General features: G+C 36.8%; 2 protein-coding genes across 5 annotated transcripts in view; both read right to left on the bottom strand.

The window, feature by feature from the left end:
• LOC126367294 (uncharacterized) overlaps window positions 1-26975 on the bottom strand; it is a 537003-nt gene that overhangs the window by 386879 nt on the left and 123149 nt on the right. For all 4 annotated transcript variants that reach the window (XM_050010741.1, XM_050010740.1, XM_050010743.1 and 1 more), the window contains exon 2: window positions 851-1265. In XM_050010741.1, coding sequence (XP_049866698.1) covers window positions 851-1265 — 415 coding nt within the window. The remainder of the gene's footprint in view (window positions 1-850; window positions 1266-26975) is intronic.
• On the bottom strand, window positions 6616-7840 carry LOC126367397 (piggyBac transposable element-derived protein 3-like). Its single transcript, XM_050010906.1, has 2 exons — window positions 7247-7840; window positions 6616-7138 (listed from the first exon to the last, which is right to left on the bottom strand). The coding sequence occupies exons 1-2, from the start codon at window positions 7431-7433 to the stop codon at window positions 6909-6911; spliced, it is 417 nt and encodes a 138-aa protein (XP_049866863.1). The 5' UTR covers window positions 7434-7840; the 3' UTR covers window positions 6616-6908.

The following is a 26975-nucleotide window of genomic DNA, read 5'->3' as shown; positions in this document are numbered from 1 at the left end:
ATACGAAATTTGATCCATTCTCAGCTCATTGCTGATAATTATCCGCATTACATCATCAAGGACACAATATAAAAAGGACAAATATCGAGTATGCGGTGTGAATTATTTCGTGGCTATTCAAATAATTGTTATCGTGAATACTTACCTAATCTTCAAAAGACAAACAAGAAGTATATTATAGAATTTATATTTCGTCAAATTGATTCAGATTCAGATGCATATAACACGTAAGTTCACGGCTATATTCCCGATCGGCCTAGTCAGAGGTACATCCATAGATCAGATTCACAAAACGGGAAAATATTTATAAGGGGCAAACTCACAATTTCAAAACATCTTACAGTACAAATTTTACGGGTTAAAACTTTCTGGAAACCAGTTAAAAGTTTCTGAATTTTGACAAGGGTTGTTGTACTAAAGTTTCTTTTTTTGTTAGAATTGAATAAAGGATGAAACCGAGGACTGAGAAAAAAGGTAATAATTGTTATACTTTTTTACTAAAAGTATTTTTGTTTTTATATAAAAAATGTGCGTATGTTTTTTATTACTTTATTTACACTTACTGATATTTTAGGAAGACTTTAATTAGATGCTTGTAACATAATTACGTAAATTATCTAAGTATCTACTTTTTGTTACCTTTACAACCATTTTTCTTTTTATTGTAAAATAAACAAATAGAGGTACGTACAGTACAGTGCGATAAATGCGTTACGAATCTTATTAATTTCTGTATTTTTAAACTACTGTTACTGTTATTTTGCTATATCTGCAGTAGTTTTATGTTATTGTTCCTTTTGGTGAGATAAAATAATTTTATACTATTGTGACTGCATACAGCGCCACCTACCTTGTCACCGTCAAACTTCTCGGCCGGCTCGTCATAGATACGGGCTTCGCGCTTCTCTCTGCTGCCACGGCGCTGCAGTAGCGGCGTCTGTGGTGGCGAGGCCAACGCCAAACTGTTCCGCGCACTCCCTGGCGGCGACTTTATGAACTCAATCTTTCCTCCTTCAACACAAATGTTCGGCGTCAGCGGATACGGCGAGTTGACCACATTTGTATTCGCTAGATGGTTGTAATGATTCTCCTCTATAGGCAAAGTTTTCGGTTTGTTTTTCTTACGAAAACTAGAATCATATGCCACGACTTGCGTTTTCTCTTCCGGGTGGACCTGACGGACCTTCCCGGGCGGTCTGTCAGGAGGTTCCGGGGAGACACTGCCGTCTGTCTCAGGACTCTCATTTCTTTCGTTGTTTGATACCCTGTAACAAATAAAAAAAAAACATATTATTATTTCAAGTCTACAATATACTCAGAATAACCCTCCGAACAAACGGTAGGAGCAACTGCAAAAAGTTCAACCGTTACTCGCTAGATGGCGATGACGTCGCATTTATGCATTAGAAATTCAGTTTTTAATGCAAATGGTACCTTAATACTGAAGTTTTTTAAAGTATAACATTAGAGTCTAATTTCTAATTTTATTATCTATCATTGTTTCAAAGACACAAACATAATCCCAACATAAACTTAGCCTGTAGATTGCAAAAACCTACAACGCGCTATTGACATTTTCTTGTCGCTCTCTATATATACGTTCAGCGAATGACTGTAACTTGGAAGTGTATTCTTTAGTGTGATGCCACTACTGTTCATAGATCGCTAGCTCTAGTTAGAGGGTCTCATACAGCACGTGACGTCACGCGCTCGTTGTCAGGCTACGCACCTTGTAATGTGCGCTGCAGACGATCGCCCGCGCGGTTGCGACGGACTCGCGGCGCACATTCCTTGGGCGGCCTTTCCTGAACCTTACGCGGTTTTGTTAACTCGTTAGCTTAGCTCCGGTTAAATTGTCAGCACTTCTATACCATGGCGGCGAGAACACTCGATTGCCAGTTTTTTGAAATTAGAACAGTCATGAGTACAAACTTTTGTACCTACTTTTGTTTTATTAAATGTGGTGTCATTTAATTAAGTTACCTTATTAATTAATGTAGGTAAGAAAAAAAAGAAGATAACGTAGGTGTAAGATGACGAGAAGGTAACATTACCATGCTCTCCAAAGCACGAAAATACACTAAATCTTATAAGTTGAAAAGTAAACTGTTAAAATAATGGAAACGAAGGTGATATTTTTCGTTAGTACCTATAGGTACCTACTAGGTAGTTAGATCATCAGCAGATAAGATCAGTGTAAAAAAGGACAATTTGAAAAAATCAGTGAGTGTCCTTTATTAAAGAGTTTTTTACAACGGGAACATTCACTTGCTTCTTTTCCTTTTCAACTTGTTCTTCCTTGAACAGTCATGACTAATATCATGTACCCAGTTTAGAACCCTGTCACACTATCATATATTTTGACATTTAACGAGACTTACGGTTTAATGTATCAAAAAAGTTAATGTGACATGGTATCAAAGTGCATACATATTAGAACCTACTCGTGACATTACTCAGGTCTTATCTGCATTAAGGTTAGGTAGCGCATTGCCTCATTAAGTAAATTAATTACTACGGGAATAGCATTCACACAATATGAAATTTACCATTTTATAAAATGAGTACCTAATTAAAACGCAAGTCCCTGATGCACTCCCAAGGGCTTCAAAATTAATATGAATTTAGTAAAAATGGCGCCTTCTGTCCTTGAAATATCATTAACTTAATAACGCAAAAATATTCTTATACCTACCTACCCTACCCTGGGGAATTGTCTTTATGTTACTTCAATTATTACGTGCGTACCTACCTACTGTTACTGGCAACACAAGTTTAAAATTAGACAATTAAGAATATTTATATAATTATATAATTATGAGTTAATAAATCATGTTTTTCAGGCTTGGAAGGAGTCCAAAGATGCTATTGGTGTCTTTTGCGACCTTTCCAAAGCCTTCGATTGCGTTTGTCATGATATCTTGATCGCGAAACTTCGTCACTATGGAATAACTGATAATGCCATCGCTCTTTTGGAGTCGTACCTTAGTGGCCGCGTTCAGAGGGTTGATGTGCATGGCTCCAGATCGTGTGGATCTAACGTCACTATAGGCGTCCCGCAGGGCTCAATTCTAGGTCCATTTCTATTCCTAGTTTACATAAACGACCTACCTAGTCTTGTAAAACATGAGGAGGTGCTGTTTGCAGATGATACCTCCTTACTTTTTAAAGTAAAGAGACGACAAGATTCCTTTGACGATGTAAACAACGCCATTTCAGAGGTAGTGGATTGGTTTACTGTAAACAACCTGCTACTTAATGAAAATAAAACAAAATATGTTTATTTTACGTTATCGAATGTTAGTAGGCCGCTCGATTCTATTATTGTAAAAAATAAGGAATTGGACCTCACGGATACTGCTGTATTTTTGGGAATTACTTTGGATGCTAAGTTGCAATGGAGTCCTCATATTGATAAGTTGTCCAAAAGGCTCAGCTCAGCAGCATTCGCGGTCAAAAAAATTCGTTTAATAACCGATGTAGAAACCGCGCGATTAGTTTATTTTGCCTACTTCCACAGTCTAATGTCGTACGGCATCTTGCTGTGGGGTCATGCTGCAGATATGAACAGCATTTTTGTTCTGCAAAAGCGAGCCATTCGGGCGATTTACAAATTGGGACCCAAGATGTCACTTAGAAATAAATTTAAAGAAATTAATATTTTAACTTTGGCATCACAATATATCTATGAAAACTTAATATATGTAAAAAAACATATAGGATTATTTGCAAAAAATAGCGATCGGCACATTGTTAATACCAGGAATAAAAATAAACTTGCTTTACAAGTCAGTCGATTACATAAGATTACTAAATCTTTTAAGGGGCAATGTATACGTTTTTACAATAAGATTCCCATTGACATTCAGAATTTGCCTTTCAACTGTTTTAAGACAGTAGTTAAACAAAAACTTTACAAAAAAGGTTATTATAAAGTTAGTGATTATTTAGAAGATATGAATGCATGGGATTAACTGTCTGAGAACTGATATTAGGCAGCTAAATTACTCAATTGTATACCAATATTTTATGTTTATTTTATTTTTTTAAAGAACGTCTAGGGCCCTGTGCCGAGGTTTTTCTTGCAGCTTCTTTTCCCCGGCTATACAGGTTGTGAGAAGCTGCAGTAGTTTTAGGCGGATAAGACGTTCGTTATGTAAAATTGACGAATCAAAGTGTAACTATGTTACCTACTGAATAAAGATATTTTTGAATTTGAATTTGAATTTGAATATGGCAATATTATACCAAACTTGAATGGCCGACGCATCCCGCGAAAGTGTAATTTTGTGTTTATAATTTAAATAAATAAATAACTAGTGACAAAGAACAAACTGGTGTTTACACTTGAAGTTCCGGACAAGTACCTAGTTAATGCTATCTGCGGGAAATCTACAATAAGTCACGTCAAAAAAAAAACACTTGAAGTAAGAACCCTCGACCTCTCACCATCTACTACACCATACAGTCCACAAAAGAAGATCCGAATACCTACTTAACTAAATAGGAACCGTGACCGACTACTTAACACTTAGCACATACCTGCCTACTAGATACCAACTTACATAATACCTTAATCAAGTCACCAACATCAAGGATCCGAAAAACCTCAGTTTGCTTGTTACCTTATTTGAGTGCTATAAAATAGCAATAGCCCTTATTTGTATGTTGTATGTTTCAATCTGACTACTAAACAGGTGTGTTTTAAATAATAAGCACATACCTAGGTATTTTTCTTTATTGAGAACACAACAACAGCTAGCAACCAAGGCATGGGGTTCGTGACCTCCATGTGGCGACAGGTTGGGTCATAAAATAATATTAAAAATATTCAAATAAGTAATGTAATATTTAAGACATAATTTAATATTTAAAATATTCAAATTAAGTAAAAAAAAACATGACAAAGTAAATTAATTATACTTAAAACTGTTTTCTAACATGTGTAAGTAAGTTATCTAACCTACGACAACACCAAAAGCCTAAACTTGACACCTACCGCAACCACAAAAAAGCTAGTCACATATAAATATTACGTGTTTTTCTAGCTATAAAAACATTAAGTATCCAGTAGCTATAAAGTCCTAATCTCTTGTTAATCTTGGCTACCAATGTTATCGTGCTTATCATCGTGTTTCCTTCACAAAAACGCGTAAAACCTCTTCACGATATCACTGGTAAGTACTTTAAGGATACGTGCTTTTTCACTATTATTCTTTTTATTAGTAGGTATATACATTTGTGTTTGGGCACGTTAAGCCTTTAGTCCGGGCTATTAGCCGTAAAAAAAATACCTCCACGAAACCGCAGTGGTGCGTCGTGGAGTGGGATACCCCCTCCGGTTGATTGAGGGGAGGCCTGTGCCCAGCAGTGGGATGTACGGTCACGAGCATTAATATGTATACACTTTGATACCATGCCACATTAACATTTTTGAAAATTGAACTGTAAGTCTCACTAAATGTCAAATATGTTAGTGCGACAGAGTCTTAGTGTGTACATTATATTGCTCATGACTGTATATAGGCTGTTTATGTTTGTATACATTTGTGATAGCACTGTTCCGAGAATTAAGTTTATAATCAGGCTCGGACTCTTAACAACTGAATTCGACTTTATGAGTTTAAAGAGATCGTAGATAGTTTATATAAGTAACGTGTTTTCCAAGATTTTTGCCCGATTAGTGGGAATAACCTCGTTCCCTATCACATTGGATTGAAACAGTTGGCGAGGATTGGGTATATATAGGCACTATCTTTACCCCTACGGCTATACAAGCGTCATGCAATGTTAAATGTTGTAAAATCTAGCGCTTAATGAGACTGAGAAGGACTTACATTGACCAAATTGGAGATGTCCTTAGAAAAGGTTTAATACGATCTACTCTGAACCGGCGTGAGTGTATGAAGCTATTGATGAATGTGGAGGAAGCAAGAGAAGTGTGTCAGGATCGAAGCAAATGGAATTCTATAGTCTCTGCTTACCCCGGTGGGAAATAGGCGTGAGTTTATGTATGTGTATGTTAATAATGAGCATGTTTGTGTATGTGTATGTGTATGTGGGGCCTATAGCGGCTCAACACACCTTGACACTAGGGTTGATGGGGTTGGTAATTCACCTCACAATCCACACGATAGAAGAAGAATAATGAGTGCCTAAAACACGCGCGGTGACATCATTTAAACACTTAATAACCCAGTTACTCCTGAAACTATTTATGGTCTCCGGATTTCGTAATTTTTCAATATGTGTTTTATTGTGGTGCCAAAGTCTTCGGAAAAATAGTGAATAAAATCTATCTCTTCTGGGAAAGCGGGAAAATCATGGCCGTTTAAACGCCCAGTAGGAATATCCACTACTAACATACACAAGGAAATATAGCTGTATTAAAATACAATTTAAGCTTTCTTGCGCACTTTTATTTGCAACATAAACATTTTAACTGTAATATGATAATATTTCTACTATTCGGCAGTGTGATGTGTAAGAAAACATGCTTTGGGGTGCAGAGAAACAGTACATTTTTTACAAAAATAATTAGTTTTTTTCTTGCATACAGCACACCTCAGCTGATTTTCTTTATATTCCACCAGATGCGCTCCATTCTGTCATAACGGGACGTTTCACGGTAGTTTCTTGACGTTGGACGTGGACCACGCTTTTCCGTTTTTTGATACGTCACCAGAGTTCTCCAGTAAGCTTCTTGCTACCGCCCTGCGATAAGTCAGATGATAATATTCGCCACTATCAGCCTTGTACAACTGCCAAGCATTGTGAACAGCCATGTCGAGGCAATGACACAGCAATGGAAAATACCATTTTCCCCCCTGATGCTGGTCCTATATTTTGGTCAGCTCAATCTCGATTTTTTGCCCCTCTAGGAATCTATGTGCATTGTGACGATTCCTTCACTGATATTTTTGATTACGTGGCACTGTCACGGCTATAAGAGGTGTATCACATTCGGTAGGTGCAGTGACATTTGATATAGTCTGTTCCGGGGGATCCGCAGCTTCATCAATAGATACAATGCCTGTACATCTTCTTTTGGCTATCGTAGACAAAGGCAATTCATGTTCAATGTCAAAAGATTCGTCGTCTGAATAGATCAGGTCCGCTTGAGCTTTCAGCTGAGAACCTGAAAAACCCAACAATTTGAATCAATATATAAAAACTAATAAATAACTGTGTAATGGTAATAAATGTATTATGAACAAATGTATAACTATTTCGCTTACTAGCTTACCTAGAAGATTATGCCAAGTTACAACTTCTTCGCCTCCAGAATCCTCATCAGTTACATCAGCGTTCGCATTTTCAGGTGGTAAAATAGCTACGCCACTTGGTAATTGATCGTTATCGTCAATACACTCCAGCTCTTCGATAATTTCAATCAATCTCAACGGTTTCATATAGCGCGGCCTGAAAAACATAACAGACGTTGATTCTCCTACTGGGCGTTTAAACGACCATAAACTTTCAAGATCAAAATTGATATAAAAAACTCTTGTAAGATACTTTATTTTCCATTTCTTGACTAATATGTACTTACGTCTCAATAAAGCTATAAGTAATAAACAATAATATCTCGAAAAACTAATAAAAACTTACCTCTTAGAAGCCATATTTCGAAATATTTTATTAACTGTCACTTAAAACCGCAAAATTAATTGAAAATAGGCACACAAATAGCATTAACAAGTTACTGTCATGAAGTTTAATTAACACTAAGGAGAATAACGCAGAGATAACTAGGGTAGAAAACATTAATTCTACAAATAATCGAGGGTAGATTTGATAAGTATTGGCGGGCGTTTAAAAGGCCAGTAGGGGAATCTGGGATAAACACAAAGGGCTGCGACTGTTTAACTGGCAATTAAACAAAAATATTGTCCAAGGATTAGTGTCCCCGCAGGATGCGTTTGTTCAGGATTAACTTGTTCTGACATCCGTAAGCCTTTCTTATACGCTGTGATGAGCGGAGCGGAGAACTTTATATATTACAATTTCCGTAACACATATTGTGATGGGGTAAAACCATAATTTACCAGAAGACTTGGTGGAAGATTTCCGGCTAAGTAGTTAATGCCATCTGCGGCAAATCCACAATAAATCACGTCAAAAAAAGGTGGAAAATTGCTTGATAATAACTCTTTGTGACCATATTAAAAAGTGCACAGATTTGTGCAAATCCAAACTTTCGATTTTGTGCATATAACGTTCATAACTACGCAGTACTGCGGGGCGGAAGGCAAGAGGGAAACCACTGCCCTATATTCCCCTAAAAAGGAGCACGGACAATGCTACATCGACAAGGGCGTGGCTTTTAAATTAGTGATGAACGTTCATAAATGGCAACATTCTGCTGCACTAACTCTTTGGTTTGTCCACCCAGAGATGTGACTTTGTCAATGCCAATCTGTCACACAATAGGTATAAAGGTAGGTATAGGTATAACACAAGTGGATAATTATTTTTATCCAATTCAACATGAAAAACAACAAAAGATTAATTTACTGGACACTGAAACCCTGAGTTTTATTATACCTGTCACAGATAAAACGGATTACATAAAGAATACTGTATGCTCCACTGCTAGACCCTCATGGAAAAGTATGGTGTAGACAATTTATCATCACCACTAATTTAAGAGCCACGCTCTTGTCGGTGTAGCATGATTGCTACTTTTTTAGGGAAAAATAGGGCAGTGGTTTCCCTCTTGCCTTCCGCCCCGCAGTACTCTGTCTGACGCAAGTGCTATGGCGCCCAGAGTAGTAGAATTTATAAAAGACAGTTTTTTAATTTGTCCAGGAACCGCCAGGTTGGTTGTCAACCTTCATGCCATTATAACTACCTCAGAGATCGACAAACGCATAAGCAAGATAATTCCGCTATCGCTTATCACCATAAATATCTCCTGAATTATAACGCCTGCGCAGGGTTGTTATGTTACAGTCCTGTCTACACATTTTATGATAACAATAAATATTTTATTCGACATCTTCTGTAATATGATAGTACCACGTTTAATATTATTGTAATGAAATGTTATATCAGGAGTCGCGAGATGGTATCTTTTTCAGGTTTATATTTGAAGTTTATTGCTGTTAAATAAAATGACGTTTCGACGATAAGCTTTGTGGCTTCTTTGGAAGGACGAGACATTGAATTATACTCACTTCTTTATCATCTATCAGACAATTGGCTACTTGACAGCTGTAACAATAACATATGAAATATGTCGGATATGGTAGTTTATCATTTGGAGATAATTATCCAATAGATTATTTTTATTAAGATCATTTTCTAATATTTTATTTTTACAAAATAAGAATGCTGTTTTTTTCTCTTCTTCTTCTTCTATCGCGTGGGTTGCGAGGTGCAATTATTACCAACTCCATCAACCCTGGTGTCAGGGTTATTACTGAGCCGCCATAGACTCCTGACGCGACTCATGTAACGACTACGTACTTACATCTGGAAGCAATAACCGGGACCAACTGCTTAACGTGCCTTCCGAAGCACGGATCTTTTTACTTTTTGGACAATCAGGTGATCAGCCTGTAATGTCCTAAGCACACTAGGGATCACCAAGTGATTTTTGTGATATGTCCGGGATTCAAGACCGGGACTTCCGGATCGTGAGCACAACGCTCAACCACTGGACCACGGAAACCGTTATCGTCTATGAAATTAGAAGGTTAAAAAAGCAACATCGTACAGCGCCATCTGTATTTTTGGAAAGAAAGAAAAAAGGTATTAGGTATGCCACGCGTTCTTCGAACAAAACTTCTACGGATTCACTCTCCAAATGAAGACGAGGCACAAGCGAAATTAAATCAGTTTCCATTACTATTTTAATTGGGGAAAGTCCGCGGTTACACACAGGAGAAGCGGCAGTGGAACAGCGTGTAATTATTTTGTACGTAATTAATAATAATAAGTGTAAGTATCGTGTTGATGAAATGATAATTTTTATGGGTGTATCTGCTAATTGGCGCTGCTAAGTTTTAGAAACAATTACATACAACTTTAATTAGATAGGTTATTGACCTCGTATAACAAAATAGACAATCAATCTGTGTAAAATGTCCGCGGCGCATCTTGTTAATATACGATCCCGACGATCCGATTACTCTAGCCATAGAGGCAACCAATCAGCTCGCGACACCAAACACATCAGGACCCCGATAGCGACCCCGCCGACGTGGTCGACGATTTCCCTCAATCAGCGCTTATCGCTAGCTTATTTTTGCTCAGTAGCAATAATGGCAACAGGCTGGTAGTAGGTATTGAATTTGTGTACGCTTTGGTACCTACTATGTCACATGATGATTTTTGACAAATTGCGCTGTAAGTCTCACTAAATGTCAAATATGTTAGTGCGACAGAGTACTAAAGTTGGTACATTTTATTGCTCATGACTGTACCTACCGTTGTTTATCCAGTCAATGGTACGAAACCATTCATGCGCGAGTCCAAATTTCATTTATTTTATAAATTATTAAATTAAAATTAAAATTTATTTATATAAAAATTAAAAGTAATTATTTATTAAATTGCACTTGACTGGTTTTATTTTAGGTATTGATCGCCAGACTATCAATCCGCACTGGGCCCGCGTGATGGTTTAAGGCTCGATCTTATCCATCCATAGGGAAGGCCCGTGCCCCAGCAGTGGGGACGTTAATGGGCTGATGATGATGATTGATCGCCAAAGTACCACCCCAGTGAGTAAGTATATTCCCAATTCGCATTTGCGAAATTTTCTTGGATACATCCAATAGCACAGCTAACTGTGTTTGGCAATAACAAATGTTCAGGACCTCTGCGATACAGGGTTTCCCTAGTGATACATGTTTAAGTTTTTTGATAAATAAACATATTCTATTCTATTCTATACTGTGCTCGTTATATTAAACACCCACATTGTTAAACTTAATGTAACCCATTAGTTTTATTCCCTTTATCTTTAAACACGAGTTAAACGTAGGTTTATTTGCATATCTTTTGTTGTGTGGTTTTACCTTCTACAATAGGTATAACTATAGAGAGCCATGGTAGCCCAATTGGTAGAAAGCTTGCCTGTTTTTGAGGTCGCAGGTTCGAATCCAACACAGGCCTAAACCAATACGATGATCCGTGCTTCGGTTCGAATCCCGGTGGGGACAACTCACAAAAATCACTTACAACGATCCCTAGTTTAGTTAGGACATTACAGGCTGATCACCTGATTGTCCAAAAAGTAAAAGGAGCCGTGCTTCGGAAGGCACGTTAAGCCGTTGGTCCCGGTTACTATTTACTGATGTTAGTAAGTAGTCGTTACATGAGTCATGTCAGGGGCCTTTGGCGGCTCAGTAATAACCCTGACACTAGGGTTGATGAGGTTGGTATTCCACCTCACAATCCACACGATAAGAAGGGAGACCAATGATTATCGAATTTGTTTTCGAATTCATGTTTGGATCACAAATTATTATCACGTGCTCAGCGGTGAAGAAAAACATCGTGAGGAATTGGGACAGAACATACTGTGGCTTGGCGGAAAAATGCTTCAACCCAAATCACCTCACAAACGCCGGTAGGGACATGTCACAAAAACAATACCTACTTGAGTTAGAACATTACAAGTTGATCACCCGATTGTCCAAAAGTAAGATGATCTGTGCATCCGGAAGACACATTAAGCCGTTGGACCCGATAACCACGTATTTATTGATGTAAATACGTAGTCGTTATATGACCCATGTCAGGGGCCGGCTCAAGGTCATCCATCTCACAACCCAGACGATAGAAGAAGAATTTTCTCCTTAATATTAAAGAAAAAGCGGAAGTGAAGTACCAGTATTTTAAGTAGTGTTAAGTGCAGTGTCAAGTGCAGTGCTAAGCGCAGTGTTAGTGCAGTCGTGAAATGAAGTAAAGTGACGGTAACGGGGTTTATACCACGTTGCCCTTTGCGGAAGCTGTACTGTGTGTATAGTGAATAAATTCGTTTCTTGGTGAATTTCCTTCCAATTCCGAAACCAAGTCCCGTAATACCATTTTGACGTTTGTCCCGCTCATAAAGTTTTGTATTAATTAACGACTACGTTAAATGATAAAATACCTGTACTTTATTGTGTTAAAACTGTTTTCCTAAATTAACCCGAATGGGAATCATTAGTTTGATGGCACACTACAGAGGGCGTTAGGGAGCATTTCACTGTTCTGACGTTCTTAATAACGTGTTTAAGCTAATTAGCCAATGTATTCTTCCGTGAACCCGTCATCTGGAACGCGGAACCCATCCTCATCATCATCTCCGGAAGCCACCGTCCCGAGCCACTCAATTTGCAGCTTTGATGTCACTGTCCACCACTTTATCCGTCATCCGTGTAGCCGCTAGGCATTGCCACTACTTATAGTGTGAACTTGAGATTTAAGTATGTTTATTTTTGTGCAAGATAGGCAAGCACTTGACTACGAGCTCACCTAAGTAACTGATGATGTAGTCGACGTTAGGGCATGCTTACCTAGTAAGTGCCAATTCAGTCTTGCCTTCAAGAGGCCCAGATTGTACTTAACGGGAAACAGATTCGCGGGCCGAGAAAAAGAGTAATTTGCGCAAGCGACTTGAATGCGTTAGCCTAATAAAGAATGGGTATGAAACGATTGATGAACGTGGAAGCAAGAGAAGTATGTCAGGATCGAAGCGAATGGAATTCCATAGTCTCTGCTTACCCCGGTAGGAAATAGGCGTGAATTTATGTATGTATGTAGATTGTTATAATTGTTTGCAACTAAGATCCCTTTTCATTCTATATTTAAATTCCGTCTATAAATGACGTGATTCTTAAATTTTCAGGCAAATGACCGAAGGGATGCGAAGTCTATTAATATTTGGCATGTATTTAACGAGGCGACAAATTAATTGGATTTAGGGATGTAAAAATAATGAAAGCAGGTAGCAAAAATAATAGGTTGGCAGCAACGGTGAAGAGTAATTTTTAGTAGAAAGTGGCGGCAAAAAAATCAGTTATAAGCTTTGTTTTAATTTAAACTGGCATCGATTTATTGTTGTGGCAACTGAATTTATTGTTAAGCCAACGCCTTGACGGCGACTAAAAAATAGAAAATAGGCTCTCTTAAATTATACATTGGGGTTGTAAATATAGTTAACCTAGGTGAGAAAAAAATATGAACAAGGTTATAAAAAATATACTTTGAGCGACATTTTATGAGCTCTAAATAAAGCAAATATTGGCATGCAAAAAATATTATTGGTTTATAATAATACTTGATAATACTTGTATCTTAAGTTTTTTCTGCCGAATTTCATTAAACAGAAAACTTTTCGACTATTTTCGTTTCGGTTTTTTTCACTTCGCTGAAATCACGTTTGCCTAAGTTTCGTTTGACTTAATAACAATTCGTTCTTTTCGTTACTCCGACGTTTCATTTGTGGGAAAAACTATTTTCCGAAGTTAGGGTTGGCCGAAATACATTTTGTCCCAAATATCGTCACTGGAAAGGCAAAATTACGTAAGCGCCAAAAGGCCATTTCGAGAAGAAGCCGTTTAAAGTTTCATTTTTTCGTTTTTTTATCATAACTTTTTACCCAATTATCCAATTTAGATGATGTCAAAGTAAGGTTACATTGTTTTTTAATTTTCTATGTCCAGCAATACATATAATAACTGTTGGATTGCTATTTTAGGATATAGTGGCGCTTACGTAAAAATGACTTCAGTTTACAGTAAAGCAAATTTACTTAACCGCCATCTGGTTAAAATATTATTTGGAAGCAAAATTACTTACAGCTCTTACGACAATGCATACGAGAACGACAATATGTCTTTAAATATAATAATACTGTAATGTTAGCGGAGTAAAAGTTACTGTAACGACTTTTACACATCTGCTCTCATTATGTAAATATTGCCTACAAAGTGGTCGATTATATTGTATTGACATCGGAATTAAAGGTCAGTTCACCAAAAATTCTTTAAAGTAAGTTTTTGTAATATCTTACATGGGTAAAAAGACGTAAGAGACAAATAATTATTCTTAATACCTCTTTAAACTACTTATTACTTCAATTGATTTATAAAAATGGCTATTAAAATACTGAAGTGCCAGAAATAAAGTTTCATAAAATATAAATAATAGCGTACAACCCGTTATCTGTTTGTAAAAGTTTCTTTTTAACACTTTCAAAGACAGAACGTATACGGACGTTCCGATTCCAAGGTGCCATACTACCTATTATGAACCACCAATGACCCATGGTCTCTGTCCGTGAAAGGGTTAAACGGTTTTATTTAGCTAAACCCGTACGGTATATTTGTATCAAAATTAGATATTGCAATTTAAGTACCTTCCTGTTGTCAGATTGATCTGAAATTTGGTACGCACCTTTAATTCCGATGTCAATACAATATAATAATAGTATTTTATGCAACAGTTGTATAAGAAGGGTCAAAAAATGCGAGTGGCGTGAGTTGCGATGTGAGCCTTGGCGAACATCGCAATAAGAGACGCCACGAGCATTTTTTGACCTAGTTATACAACGTTGCATACAATACTTTTTCTACGACGACGTAATTTTAAATGAAACAAAAATTATACAAAGAAAAATTTTATTTATAAAAATGAAGATGTAAATTTTGAATGGTATTGTGTGATATGGTAATATTGGGTACATTGGTAGGTTTTACTGCAGTGTTGATATTATATTTTATACTTTTTAGTGTTTTGAAACGAAACACAAAAATTTTCCAATTTATTTTCCAACGCGCGGGAAAATGGCGGCAAATGTATACTTTTTTTTTATAGTATATCTTTGGCACCAAACAAAGTAAAGGTGCCAGTTTCCAGGTCAAAAAAAAAAAACAACAACAATGCTTTTTTGGCGACATTATAGTACAGTTACACTTTGTAAACAATGCTTTTATAGGCCATAGAGCGTACACTTTTTCAAAGAGTTTAATTATGTATGTACTTATATTAGACTTTTTGGTTATTTAAATGCCAGATTAAAGTAGAGGAGTAGAAAAAATCAATAACATTATAAATCTAAGATGGCAGCCGGTACATAATGGGGGATTACATATTTTTCCACAACCCCGTCAATATGGGTATCAAAGATAGGACTACACTAGTAGAATACTGTCATTATGTCAAAATTTCAAATCCAAGATGGACGATATTACAAAATGACTGAAAGAAGCATGTTGCCCTTAATTTTGTCATTGTCATCCACCGTCCATAATATGCAGGGCAGCACAGTGGATCGCTGGGTGGGGTCGCTCCGCGAAGCCTGTGAAATCCCCAGGAGGCTTCTGAGCTTCTGGAAGGAGATAGGTTGGCTTACGTAGTCAACAATTACACGCATAATGGGCCACCTTAGAGTCTAAATGCAGAAAACAGAGCCCACTAACATAACATAACATATGCAGGGCAGCACAGTCGACCATGCAGTAGTATATTTGGGCTCAAAATTGTTTGAATTAGGACAAGCATACGTGGCTCTAAGTCGAGTCAAGTCTCTGGAAGCGTCAAGTCTTTTTAATTCCTCAATAATTCCCCTTATTGTTTTTAAGAGTATTTACCACGAAGTTTAATACACTTTTCCATTCGCTCGAACCAGGTATTATTTAACATTTATTCCACTCCAAAGTAGAAGTGTTCAAAATGGCTGACTTGAAAGCGTTGGCCGCTTCTTCACCGCACTGGAACCTTTGACCGCGAAGAGTTTCTTTTTTAATTTTAGGAAATGTAAAGAAATCATTGGAGCTTAGGTCAGGACTGTATGGAGGATGGTCAAGAATTTTTACGTTTTCCTGCTTCAAATAATCGTTTGACGAGCGGTGTGTGAGCTTGCGTTGTCATGGTGCAGCATCCTGCACTCCTGCGCATCATCATGCGTCGCTTTGGGTTAGATTTTCGAAGTTCGGCGATGACTTGTGGTAAACAAATTGTGGTATACCAATCTGCATTAACCGTCCTACGATCTTCAAGTGCAATTGTCGCAACATGACCGATTTTCTCCACGAAGGTAGCCACCATCTTCTTTGAAGTGCTTCGAGGGCGAACAACTTTAGTCGGCTTTGACTCGTTTTGGAAGACCCAAACTGTGGATTGTTGTTTGGAATCAGGATAATAGCATAAATCCAAGATTCGTCACCACTGATGATATCGTACACGTGATTTGACTCTCCTCGGTTGAACCTCTGAAGAGTTTTCTTACACCATCTGACGCGGGCTACCTTATGATCGTCAGAAAATGCGGGATGCAACGGCAAACTAGTTTTCTCACACCAAGTGCCTCATTCAATATCGTTTAAATGGTTGTCCCTGAAATGCCTAATAACGCCTTCTCGGTATGTCACATAACGATTTTTGAGGATTAGTTGTCTCACAGCAACGATATTATCTTCAGTGAAGGCGGATATCCACGCTCGAATTCTAAATACCAGCGTTCGATGACTCGCAGACATGGCACTTCATCGTGGAATAGAGATTTTAACTGTTTGAAACGCTGAAGTCGCAGTAGGCCTCTTCGAAAGTTATAGAAAATTTTTCTTTGTAAGATTCATTTTCGGACATGATCTGACAGATTCAAACCAACGCTGTGACTAAACAATTGCATTAATCCTAATGCTTTCAATTGTTTTGATATTCGAAATTCCAACAAATTTGAATTTAGAGTTCTCAATTCAAAATTGGCGCTAAATATGCAAACGACAGAACTTAAAAAGTATAACAAAGTCGATTTTTCTGTCCCTATATCCCTATGTACGCTTAAATCTTTAAAATTGCGCAACAGATTTTGATGCAATTTTTTTTAGTAGGTAGAGTGATTCAAGAGGAAAGTTTATAGGTATGTATAATAACATCTAATAAATAGTGTAGAAATACTGTTATTTTTGAGGATTTTAATGTGATGTCGTAAATAATTTCATTTTTCCTCAGCATTGCATCCGAGCGAAGCCGGGTCGCTAATAAATTATAAAATCAATTCTAAAATAGTTTTACTTTTAGATCTATTGTTAAAAAATAACTTCCTGGGAAACTTACTGCTAGCCCACAAACTTGCTTAATAACAGCATAAAAATGCGAAGGCAAATTTACGTACACGCCTTACTTATTCTAAATACTGTAAGTCAAAATTACTTATTCGCCATTCACTGCATAAACATGCTAAGACATTTTTTTCTTATACGCCTTACTTATTTTAAAAGCTGTAAATAAAAATGACTTATACATAGTCTATTTTTTATTTTTAGTAGTCCAAAATTACTAATAAAATGATACTTTTCAAACTATAGAATGCCAAATTTACTTAAAGTTAATATGTAGTTATTATATAGGACCACAATATTACTTATACACCAGTCACGAAAAAAACACCAAAATCTTGTCGTTTAAGAAACTGGAATTGAAAAAAGTCAACTATTTTCAAATTTACGTAAGCGCCAAAAAAGTGCTCATATCGCAATGCTACCCAGACAGATCGACGCAGAATGAAACGCTGATTCCGAATATATAAAAAACCCAAAATACCTATTTTGGCGCTTACGTAATTTTGCCTTTCCAGTGACGATATCATGATGCCGAACATTCATTACACTACTGTTAATAAACCTTCAAAATCTGTGACCTTAAAACACACACACAACTAACCAAAATATGTCAAATAGATCATATAGGGAATGAAAAAACTTCAAAAGAGACTTCGGCTAATAGTAAAAATTGTTTTCAAAAATTGTGAAAATATTACAAGTAAACAATAACAGGCAATCGTATCATCTCGTGATAACCGCCCGCCGCTTGTCATTGGCTAATAACGCCCTACATCACCCTCCGCACCGCGGCCCGCACTCTGCTAAGCGTGCGCGCTTGGCGCCGTTTTCATTAAATTTTGATTCCCAAACAAAAATATTAGAATCCTAATACTTAATTACAGTACCCGTTTTATTTTTTTAGGTGCTTGCAAATCGCAGCCCGAAAGTGTATTTTTATATGGAAGCCTATATTTGCCAATAAAATATTTTTAATTCTCCTGTCTTAATATTAGTCGCCAAGTCATTATTTATAATACCTCACCTATAATTTCATTGGCCCTGTTAAATATTTTTGCTACCTTAAAGTAGCAGCCATTATTGAGTTTTTATAAATCCTTGCATTTCGAAGCTCATCTAATATAATTGTCGCAATAATATTTAATCGCTGCCAAGTAATTATTTGTAACAAAACAATTAGTCGCCCTTTAAGTTTTTAGTCGCCGCGAAAATAATATGCCTTAATATTTTTATTTTAACGATCGATTGGAAAATAATCTTTGTCAGAATCGACACCAATAATATCAACATCATTCAAATTCAAATTCAAAAATATCTTTATTCAGTAGGTAACATAGTTACACTTTGAATCGTCAATTTTACATAACGAACGTCTCATCCGCCTAAAACTACTGCAGCTTCTCACAACCTGTATTATCATTACACCTATCCTATCGCTTCTTACAAAATATAAACACGCGATTATATCCCAATTGGGCTAGTCAGAGGTACACCGAGCTTTCCGTTAGACCAACATGATAGGTGGTGAGCCCTATCGCTTCTTAACACATAAAACTAAAATTACATATAAAATTCTAAAAATCTATTGAACGTGATTTTATCCTAATTTCACAAGTATAGTAGTCAAACCAAACGAGCCAAAAAGAAATAAACACTTCGGAGCTTCGAGTGACGAAAATATTACCATGAAATCAAACCTAATTCGACTACCTATCCCTTCAAACACCACATCTATTCCTTCTCTCTAAGACTTACTTTGCTTTGTATAAAATAAAAACATGGGCCGCATTAAGGGCCGAAGTGGAACGCTTCCTTCCCGTTCCAGAGACGTATTTAGAAATAGACTAAATAAAGTTACAGACAAACAAATGTCTGCTGATGATCTCTTAACAATAAGTTATTTAGTTATTTGGTAATAGAGCGCTTTATCGAGCGTTTTGTTTATGTTATGTTTCTTTTTATGTGTCAATGAGAATATGGTAGAAGCGTTGAATTTTTTTATATCTGGGCATTATTTGGACTTATGATTTCTTTTTATCGAATAAATGTTCTTAATTTTGTAGCAACTATCGGAACATGATACACATAGGACAGTCACGACCAATATTATGTACGTATTTTAGAACCCCGTCCCAGTTAAATTAGCAATTTTGTAATTTTAGTTTTGAGTCTGATGTTTTTGTATTGTTTCGAGTATTGTGTGTGTCGTCTTTTATAATAATTTTTTTTTCTTTAAATAAAACAAAGTAATGGTATTAAAATGAAATAGAACAAATCTTAAAAATGAAAAAAGGTAAAGGAAATTCTAATCAAAACATTTTAGTTAAAGCACAACCTAGCGCGTTGGTATAGCAGAAAGCTCAACGTGCAGGTACTTACTTCATCTTGCGATAGATGTAGGTACTTCTGACTACCCCAATTGGGATATAATCGTGAACTTATGTCATGTTATGCAATTTTAGATAATTGGGCCGTGTACTAGGTTTAAGATAAATTATGAAATTCTGATTAGTAAATAAGGACAGATGTAAAACTAACGAAAAATGTTTTCTTTTTTCTATTTAACTTATTCATGAATTTTAATAATGAAAGAGAAATAATAAGTCCAAAATGTTATCACGTTTTTCTACGACGTCACAGGTTGCTTTTTCATACAAATTCCATAGTAATTTCGTGTTTTGACGTTTAGTAAAAAGTAACTGATTTGGCTAGTTGGAAACTAGCCTAATAGGTGAACGATCTCCATTATTCAAATTCAAATTCAAAAATATCTTTATTCAGTAGGTAACAAAGTTACACTTTGAATCGTCAATTTTTACATAACGAACGTCTCATCCGCCTAAAACTACTGCAGCTTCTCACAACCTGTATAGCCGGGGAAAAGAAGCTGCAAGAAAAACCTCGGCACAGGGCCCTAGACGTTCTTTAAAAAAATAAAAATAAACATAAAATATTGGTATACAATTGAGTAATTTAGCTGCCTAATATCAGACACCGATATTTGCGAGACATCCTGTATATCTCCGATCACTTGCACTACTTTGTAACTGCCTAACCAGTTACCTCAGCCGATCATACTAAGAATGGCACTTGTCGACACTTACGGTCATTGGTAATGACAATCATTACCATCATTACGTCATTACGTCACTCCCGCAAGGGTGCGATCCAGGAGCCTAATGATTATAGGAGGTATTTTTAGCGCCTACCTACCTATAATGGGATGATGTCTACTCGGGCTAGGGGTTTATGAGTTACAGTCTTATTTTAGCGGCAACATTGCATTTTAAATTTGGATTCTATGCAGCTTAAGTGTGTAGGCACCCTAGTCTAGTTGAAATCTGTTACCTAGATGGCGTACAGTCATGAGCAATATAATGTACCCCAGGACTGTCGCACTAACATATTTGACATTTAGTGAGACTTACAGTTCAATTTGTCAAAAAAGTTAATGTGTCATGGTACCAAAGTACATACATGTTAATGCTCGTGACCGTACGTACGTTTAGTGGATTCAGTGTAAAACGTAAATGAATAGGTCCTTTTCTCAGTTATCATTCTTTCTGAGGCTTCATTTTATTTGTGCCACAAATAAAAAATAAAACAATAATATATTTTCTTTAAATTATTAATTAATTATATCTTCCCATAATACAAAAGTATTTGCTTAAGTTACAAATACGTGTTACGTGTATTTTATGTTATAAATATAAATAATTTTTACAATTTTTTTTAATGTGTAGTTTCTAACATAATAAGTAATAAAAAAATAATTATATAAGAATAACCAAAAATATAGAATAAGAATAATCTAATAGTCTAAGAAATATAAAGAAGATTTAAATAGCAAGTTTTCAATGGCTTCTTGACACAAAATAACCCCGCAAATTTTTCGTTACTTTGTCACTAACAACTTGTATTGTATTGAACTTTATTGTTGGCGGCTCGTGATGGTAATAAAAACAAAATATGAAAAGCACAGAGAGAAGCCAAAACAGAAGACAAACATAATCTTCCCGTTCTTTAAAGGGTCCGTTCACCTAACCTGAAGAATTGACAGGTCCGGTTTTTTACAGAAACGACTGCCTGTCTGACCTTCCATCCCGGGAAAGGAAAACCAGCCCAATACAGGTTAGGTCACCTCGTGATTTTTTCCTTCGCCGCTGAGCACGTGATAATAATTTATGATCCAAACATGGATTCGAAAACAAATTCGCCAATCATTGACAATCATTAAAAACAAATAATAAGTAAGTCTGAGGTAAGGGAGTAGTCGTTACATGAGCCATGTTAGGGGCCTTTAGCGGCTCAGTAATAACCCTGACACCAGCGTTGATGAGGTTGGTATTCCACCTCACTACCCACACGATAAGAAGATTGAAATCAAAAGACAAGCAAACGTATAAAAATTAAGACGGAACTGTCATTCCCTGACAGGCCGGAGACCGAACAGTCTTCAATATAATTTAAATGTAACCTACCGACTATTTTTTTTTATTAATAATTTTTTCTTCGGTACCTTGACGTTGGCAGAATCATCGTTTCTAAACGATGTAGCCATAAATTTTTAAAAAGTGAAGTGAAGACAAGCCGAAGTCAAATCTTCATTGAATAATCTAAATAATTAATACGAAGTGGTGTTTTGTGGTTAATGTTTGCATTGAGTTAGTCGGAAAACATTCGCGACAGTGTTATTATATCGGAATATTCAATAAACAAAGTGTATCTATCTATTTTCGTGCCAACAAGCCGCTTCATAACTCGAAAGTTTATGCGGACTTTTGAGTTAATTCGTTTGGGGTTCGGAGTCTGCGCCGAGGGTGGGGTGGCTTAGGTTTCGTCATTCATCGTCATCACCTTTCTTCATTTCATTAATCATCAAGAAAATAAAATCGTAAGACATGGTTGCCTTACCCTTCGGGGAAAACCAAAAAAAAAACCAATCGCTGCCCTATTAAAGAGTCTGCGACAGAGGTTTTTATGTATATTATACAGTGGTGACTGACCCAGCAGCACAAAGAGTGCTAGCTATGGTCTTTGCAGCATAAGAGCATCTTGCATAACACTTATCAGAAACTCACATCATTCATCTGATCCGATATAAAGCGCATCAAAATCCAAGTGAGTACGTAATTTTCGATTCATGACGCGTAGGGTCTTAGAGTCACGAACCTGTCAGAAGGGATACAATGGGCATTTCGTACCTTAGGGTCATTTGGCTGTAACTGTATGCGCATTTTCGAGTATTGTTCGACTTGGTTTGCGTAATATTTATGTACTAAGGCGGGCATGGAGAATATAATGATTGGTGGAGGTTGGATCTAACATCCAACCTCCACCAACCCGCATTGGAGCAGCGTGGTGGAGTATGCTCTTATGAACGGAAGCCTGTGCCCGGCAGTGGGATGTACACATTATAGTCTTCTATCGTATGGGTTGTGATGAAGAGTACCAACCTCATCAACCCTGGTGTCAGGGTTATTATTGAGCCGCCAAAGGCCCCTGACATGGCTCATGTAACGACTACTCACTTACATCAGTAAGTAGTAACCGGGACCAACGGCTTAACGTGCCTTCCGAAGCACGGATCATCTTACTTTCGGACAATCAGGTGATCAGCCTGTAATGTCCTAACCAAACTAGGGACCACAAAGTAATTTTTGTGATATGTCCCCACCGGGAATCGAACCAGGGACCTCCGGATCGTGAGCCCAACGCTTAACCACTGGACCACGGAGATCGTTAATCTACCTACCTTCTGATACCTTCCGATTACAATTTAGTAACAAGTTTTGTTACAAATAGCACTAAACAATCTAAATAGATATTAAATTTAGATCTAAGTGATTTACAATAATTCATTGAAATCTAAATCACAAATAGCGCTATAAATTCAGCACTCAACGAAACAAAGCCGCCGAGTTCTGTCTAATTATAAATCAGGATTCAAGACGCGATTCATAAGATCTAGGTTATGCTATTTTAGACCTGCTAGACCTAGGTTTAAGTGGTACCAATTAAGCTGGTCGCATATCGGGAGCTTCCGCTTGTAACTTGTGGTCGATCATTGATCTTACAACTCACTCTTCGTGATTCACTCACACGAAGAGTGAGTTGTAAGATCAATGATCGAACACAAGGGTTACTACAAAGCCGCCATGGCTTGTACTTCATCATCATCTCCCTAGCATTATCCCGTTTTTCACAGGGTCTGCTTACCTAACCCGAAGATTTGACAAGTCCGGTTGTTTACAGAAGCGACTGCCTGCCTGACCTTCCAACCCGCGAAGGGAAAACCAACGCAATGCAGGTTAGATCACATACCTCCTCAAAATGCATTTCTCGGGAATTCCTCACGAGTTTTTCCTTCACCGCTGAGCACATGATAATAATTTATGACACAGACGTGAATTCGAAAACAAATTCGACAAAAATTGGTTTAGGCCTGTGCTGGATTCGAACCTGCGACATAAAAGTGAGAGGCAAGCGTTCTAACAACTCCTTACATCTTCATCTCATAACAAGCACAGGATATGGTTAACCGCTAAATTATTTTACCATGAGTTAATCATTACTGGACCATTTCCGCCGGCCATCTTGCGACTCAGTTATAAATTATAGATAAAGGATAGACTAGACACACGCTTGATTTATAACAGTATATGCAGAAAAGTGTCCGGTCTGTTAATTATTGCTCTTTGGTGCAAAAGGCTTAGGCAATTTTAATCATTTTGTAAGATTTATTTATCTCTTTTAGATCGTTTTAGATGATTTAATTTTATAACATGACATTAATAGTCTGAGGAGCTCGGTGGCGCAGCGGTTAACGCGCTCGGTCTGCGATTGTTGTTGAAGTTAAGCAACTTTCGCAAAGGCCGGTCATAGGATGGGTGACCACAAAAAAAAGTTTTCATCTCGAGCTCCTCCGTGCTTCGGAAGGCACGTTAAGCCGTTGGTCCCGGCTGCATTAGCAGTCGTTAATAACCATCAATCCGCACTGGGCCCGCGTGATGGTTTAAGGTCCGATCTCCCTATCCATCCATAGGGAAGGCCCGTGCCCCTGCAGTGGGGACGGTAATGGGCTGATGATGAATGATGATGAATAGTCTAAATACATCCTACTGTTGGGCACTGTGTCTCTGTTATATTTAGAAAGATATTTTTTTATTTTTTATAGCATTTACAACTTGTGTTTTTAGAAATAATTAATAATATGCATTGCTTTTCTTATAGATGATAATTATAATCATTGTATAAAATACATTAAAACAATAACGTACGTTAGGTACATTAAACGTTGGTCTAACAGTAAGCTCTAGTTTAGTTTAATGAAGTTTAATTACCTTTCTGCTACTGTTGAATTTGTAAATTAGTTTATTGATTGCGAATGCTATGTACACCGTTATTGTTACACATATCAGTCAGAATAGTACCTAGTTAAGTTGTGGAATAAGCTCAATAATATGTGTGATATGGTTGTACTCTTTTTTTTAAAAAAAAAGCTCGGTGAGGTGTGGGTACTAAGTTCATCTTGCGATGGATACCTCTGACTATCCCAATTGGGATATAGTCGTAAGCTTAAGTTCTGTAATTAAATAGCAAATTAGAACCAAGCAATGTAATAAACACAAGCGAAGTCAAAGCAGCAAGTTAGTTACTTATGCGTACGCGCACGGTGCAGAGACATTCTTAATTTACATAATTATGCGCAAAATGTCCTGTCTGTTTATCTGGCGGTGATTATTGGGTATAAACAGAAACCCGTTAAAACTGGTTTAGTTATTAACTATTTTTAGATTTATCTTTTTATAACTTCGATGGTAGAAAGAGCCTGGGACGGGGAACAAGGAATAAGGAATAACTACGTATAGAAACGCCAACTCTCCGCTCCCCACCAGCGGCTGAGCTAGGTTCATGTTCATAGGTTCATTTCCGGAGGTATGTGACCTAACTTATATTAGGCTGGTTATCCCTTCGCGGGTTGGAAGGTCAGGCAGTCGCTTCTATAAAAAACCGGACCTGTCAAATCTTCAGATCAGGTAAGCGGACCCTGTGAAAAACGAGATAATGCTAAGGAGATGATGATCTATGTTTATTGTTTCTGGTGTAAGTGGTAGATTGGAAGAGGAAGGCCTAGGCGTATACCGCACACATATTTGGCATTAACACTTGGCCGGACAAATGTGCGCTTACCCTGTCAAACATGATGAACTAAAACATAAGGTAAAAAACACTATTAACTCTTAATTATACAGTTCATCATGAATACCAAGACAAGAGAAGAGAGTGGCTCAATTGCAACCCTGACACCAGGGTTCATGAGGTCGTCATGATCTCACAGACCACAGGTGAGAACAAGAGTGTCTTTATGGGCATTATCGGTCCCAATCAATATGTTACTTGCATGATTATACAGGGTGTTAGTGACATCAGAAATCAGAATCATTTATTCAACGTAATTATCATAGATAAACTTGTTGAAGGTCAATGTAACATTATTGAATTTACGTCATTTCGCAAGGTGTTATGGCTGAGGAGAAGAAATGACAAGAAACTGCAACAGCAACACGTCTTTTAAAAACCAATGAGGATATACATTAAAAGTTATTTAATAACTAGAGGAACATATTCAATACCAGACATTTTTATCATTTAGGTAGTCATTAATCTTATAATAAGCTTTTTTACATAAAGTAAGCTTCACATGAGCTTTAAATTTATTTTCTGACAAATTTAAAATATTATCTGGTATTTTATTATAAAAACGTATACATAACCCCAAAAAGGATGAATTTAATTTACTTAATCTAGAATTTTGAATAGCAATTTTATGTTTATTTCTTGTATTGTAAGTAGGCCTTTCACAGTTTCTCGGAAGGAGAGATACATTTTTACGTACATACATAATGTTTTCATATACAGGGTGGCCCAGAAGTTCAGGTTCAAAATGAAAAATTAGAAAGAGGGGCTCATTAGCTACCAGAAACACCCCCATGTATGTTCAGCAATTATTTACGGTTTAGGAGATATGACCCATTTTGTACCTTTTTCTAGATTTTCTACCTTACTTCAGAAATAATCATTTTGTCGCTATCCCTTTCTTAATAATTAATTTATTTTACTTCACAACTATGCCTAAGTCTGTGTAGCGCTCAATCAATTATAAATCAAAGTGAAATCAAAGATAAAAAAAAAGTTATCGGAAGTCAAAGTGAGAATTCGACCAAAATTGTTACAGTTGTTAAAACTTCGCCGAAGAATAATAAACACATGAGATTGTCATAGACACTGAAAGTATTTCTAAAAAACTGCTCCATTTAATAGGCTTTTAGAAACATTAAAAAAAAGTACCCTTAATACGGGCAAAAAACTAAGTAATTAGCCCTCAAAGATTGCAAGACAGACAGATTTGAAGGAAAATTTGACATTCTCATACAATGTAACTGCTACACTCTAACGTTGTTAAAGGTGCTCAAAGACACATTTTCAATTAAAAGTAAATAAAAATCACGCTTATAATCGCTAACAGGGTAGACATAGCAACAATCCGAAGACAAAACTTGCAGTCACTTTTGGTATTCGTATTTTAATGAAGGTACATAGATTTCAAGGAAAAAGTTATCCCCAAACACTGTTGGTGATTCATAGTATCCAATAGTATGAATCACCAACAGTGTCTGTCTTGAAAATGTGTCTTTGAGCACCTTTAACAACGTTAGAAAGTAGCAGCTACATTGTATGAGAATGTAGTAGTAGTACTACATTGTAACTCAAACAACATCGTATACTTTTTCTACCGTAAAGTAAATCAGTTAACATTGAGTGCCAATCACGAGGTATCAACCAATCAGATGCCAGTCTGCGCGGCTGCGCACTGCGCCGCGAACTATGCCGGTTGATTACGCGCAGCTA

This window comes from Pectinophora gossypiella, chromosome 6, assembly GCF_024362695.1.
Source record: "Pectinophora gossypiella chromosome 6, ilPecGoss1.1, whole genome shotgun sequence".
In the NCBI taxonomy this organism is placed as follows: domain Eukaryota; kingdom Metazoa; phylum Arthropoda; class Insecta; order Lepidoptera; family Gelechiidae; genus Pectinophora; species Pectinophora gossypiella.
Note: the sequence above shows the minus strand (reverse complement) of the source record. Positions and strands in the feature narration are given on the sequence as shown.

Bases quoted from the DNA above. Each gene is read 5' to 3' on its own strand.
- LOC126367397 (XM_050010906.1), bottom strand. From the start codon at position 7,433: ATGTTTTTCAGGCCGCGCTATATGAAACCGTTGAGATTGATTGAAATT. The intron at 7,139-7,246 runs GTAAGCTAGTAA...TGGGTTTTTCAG, and splicing joins AACTTGGCATAATCTTCTAG to GTTCTCAGCTGAAAGCTCAA.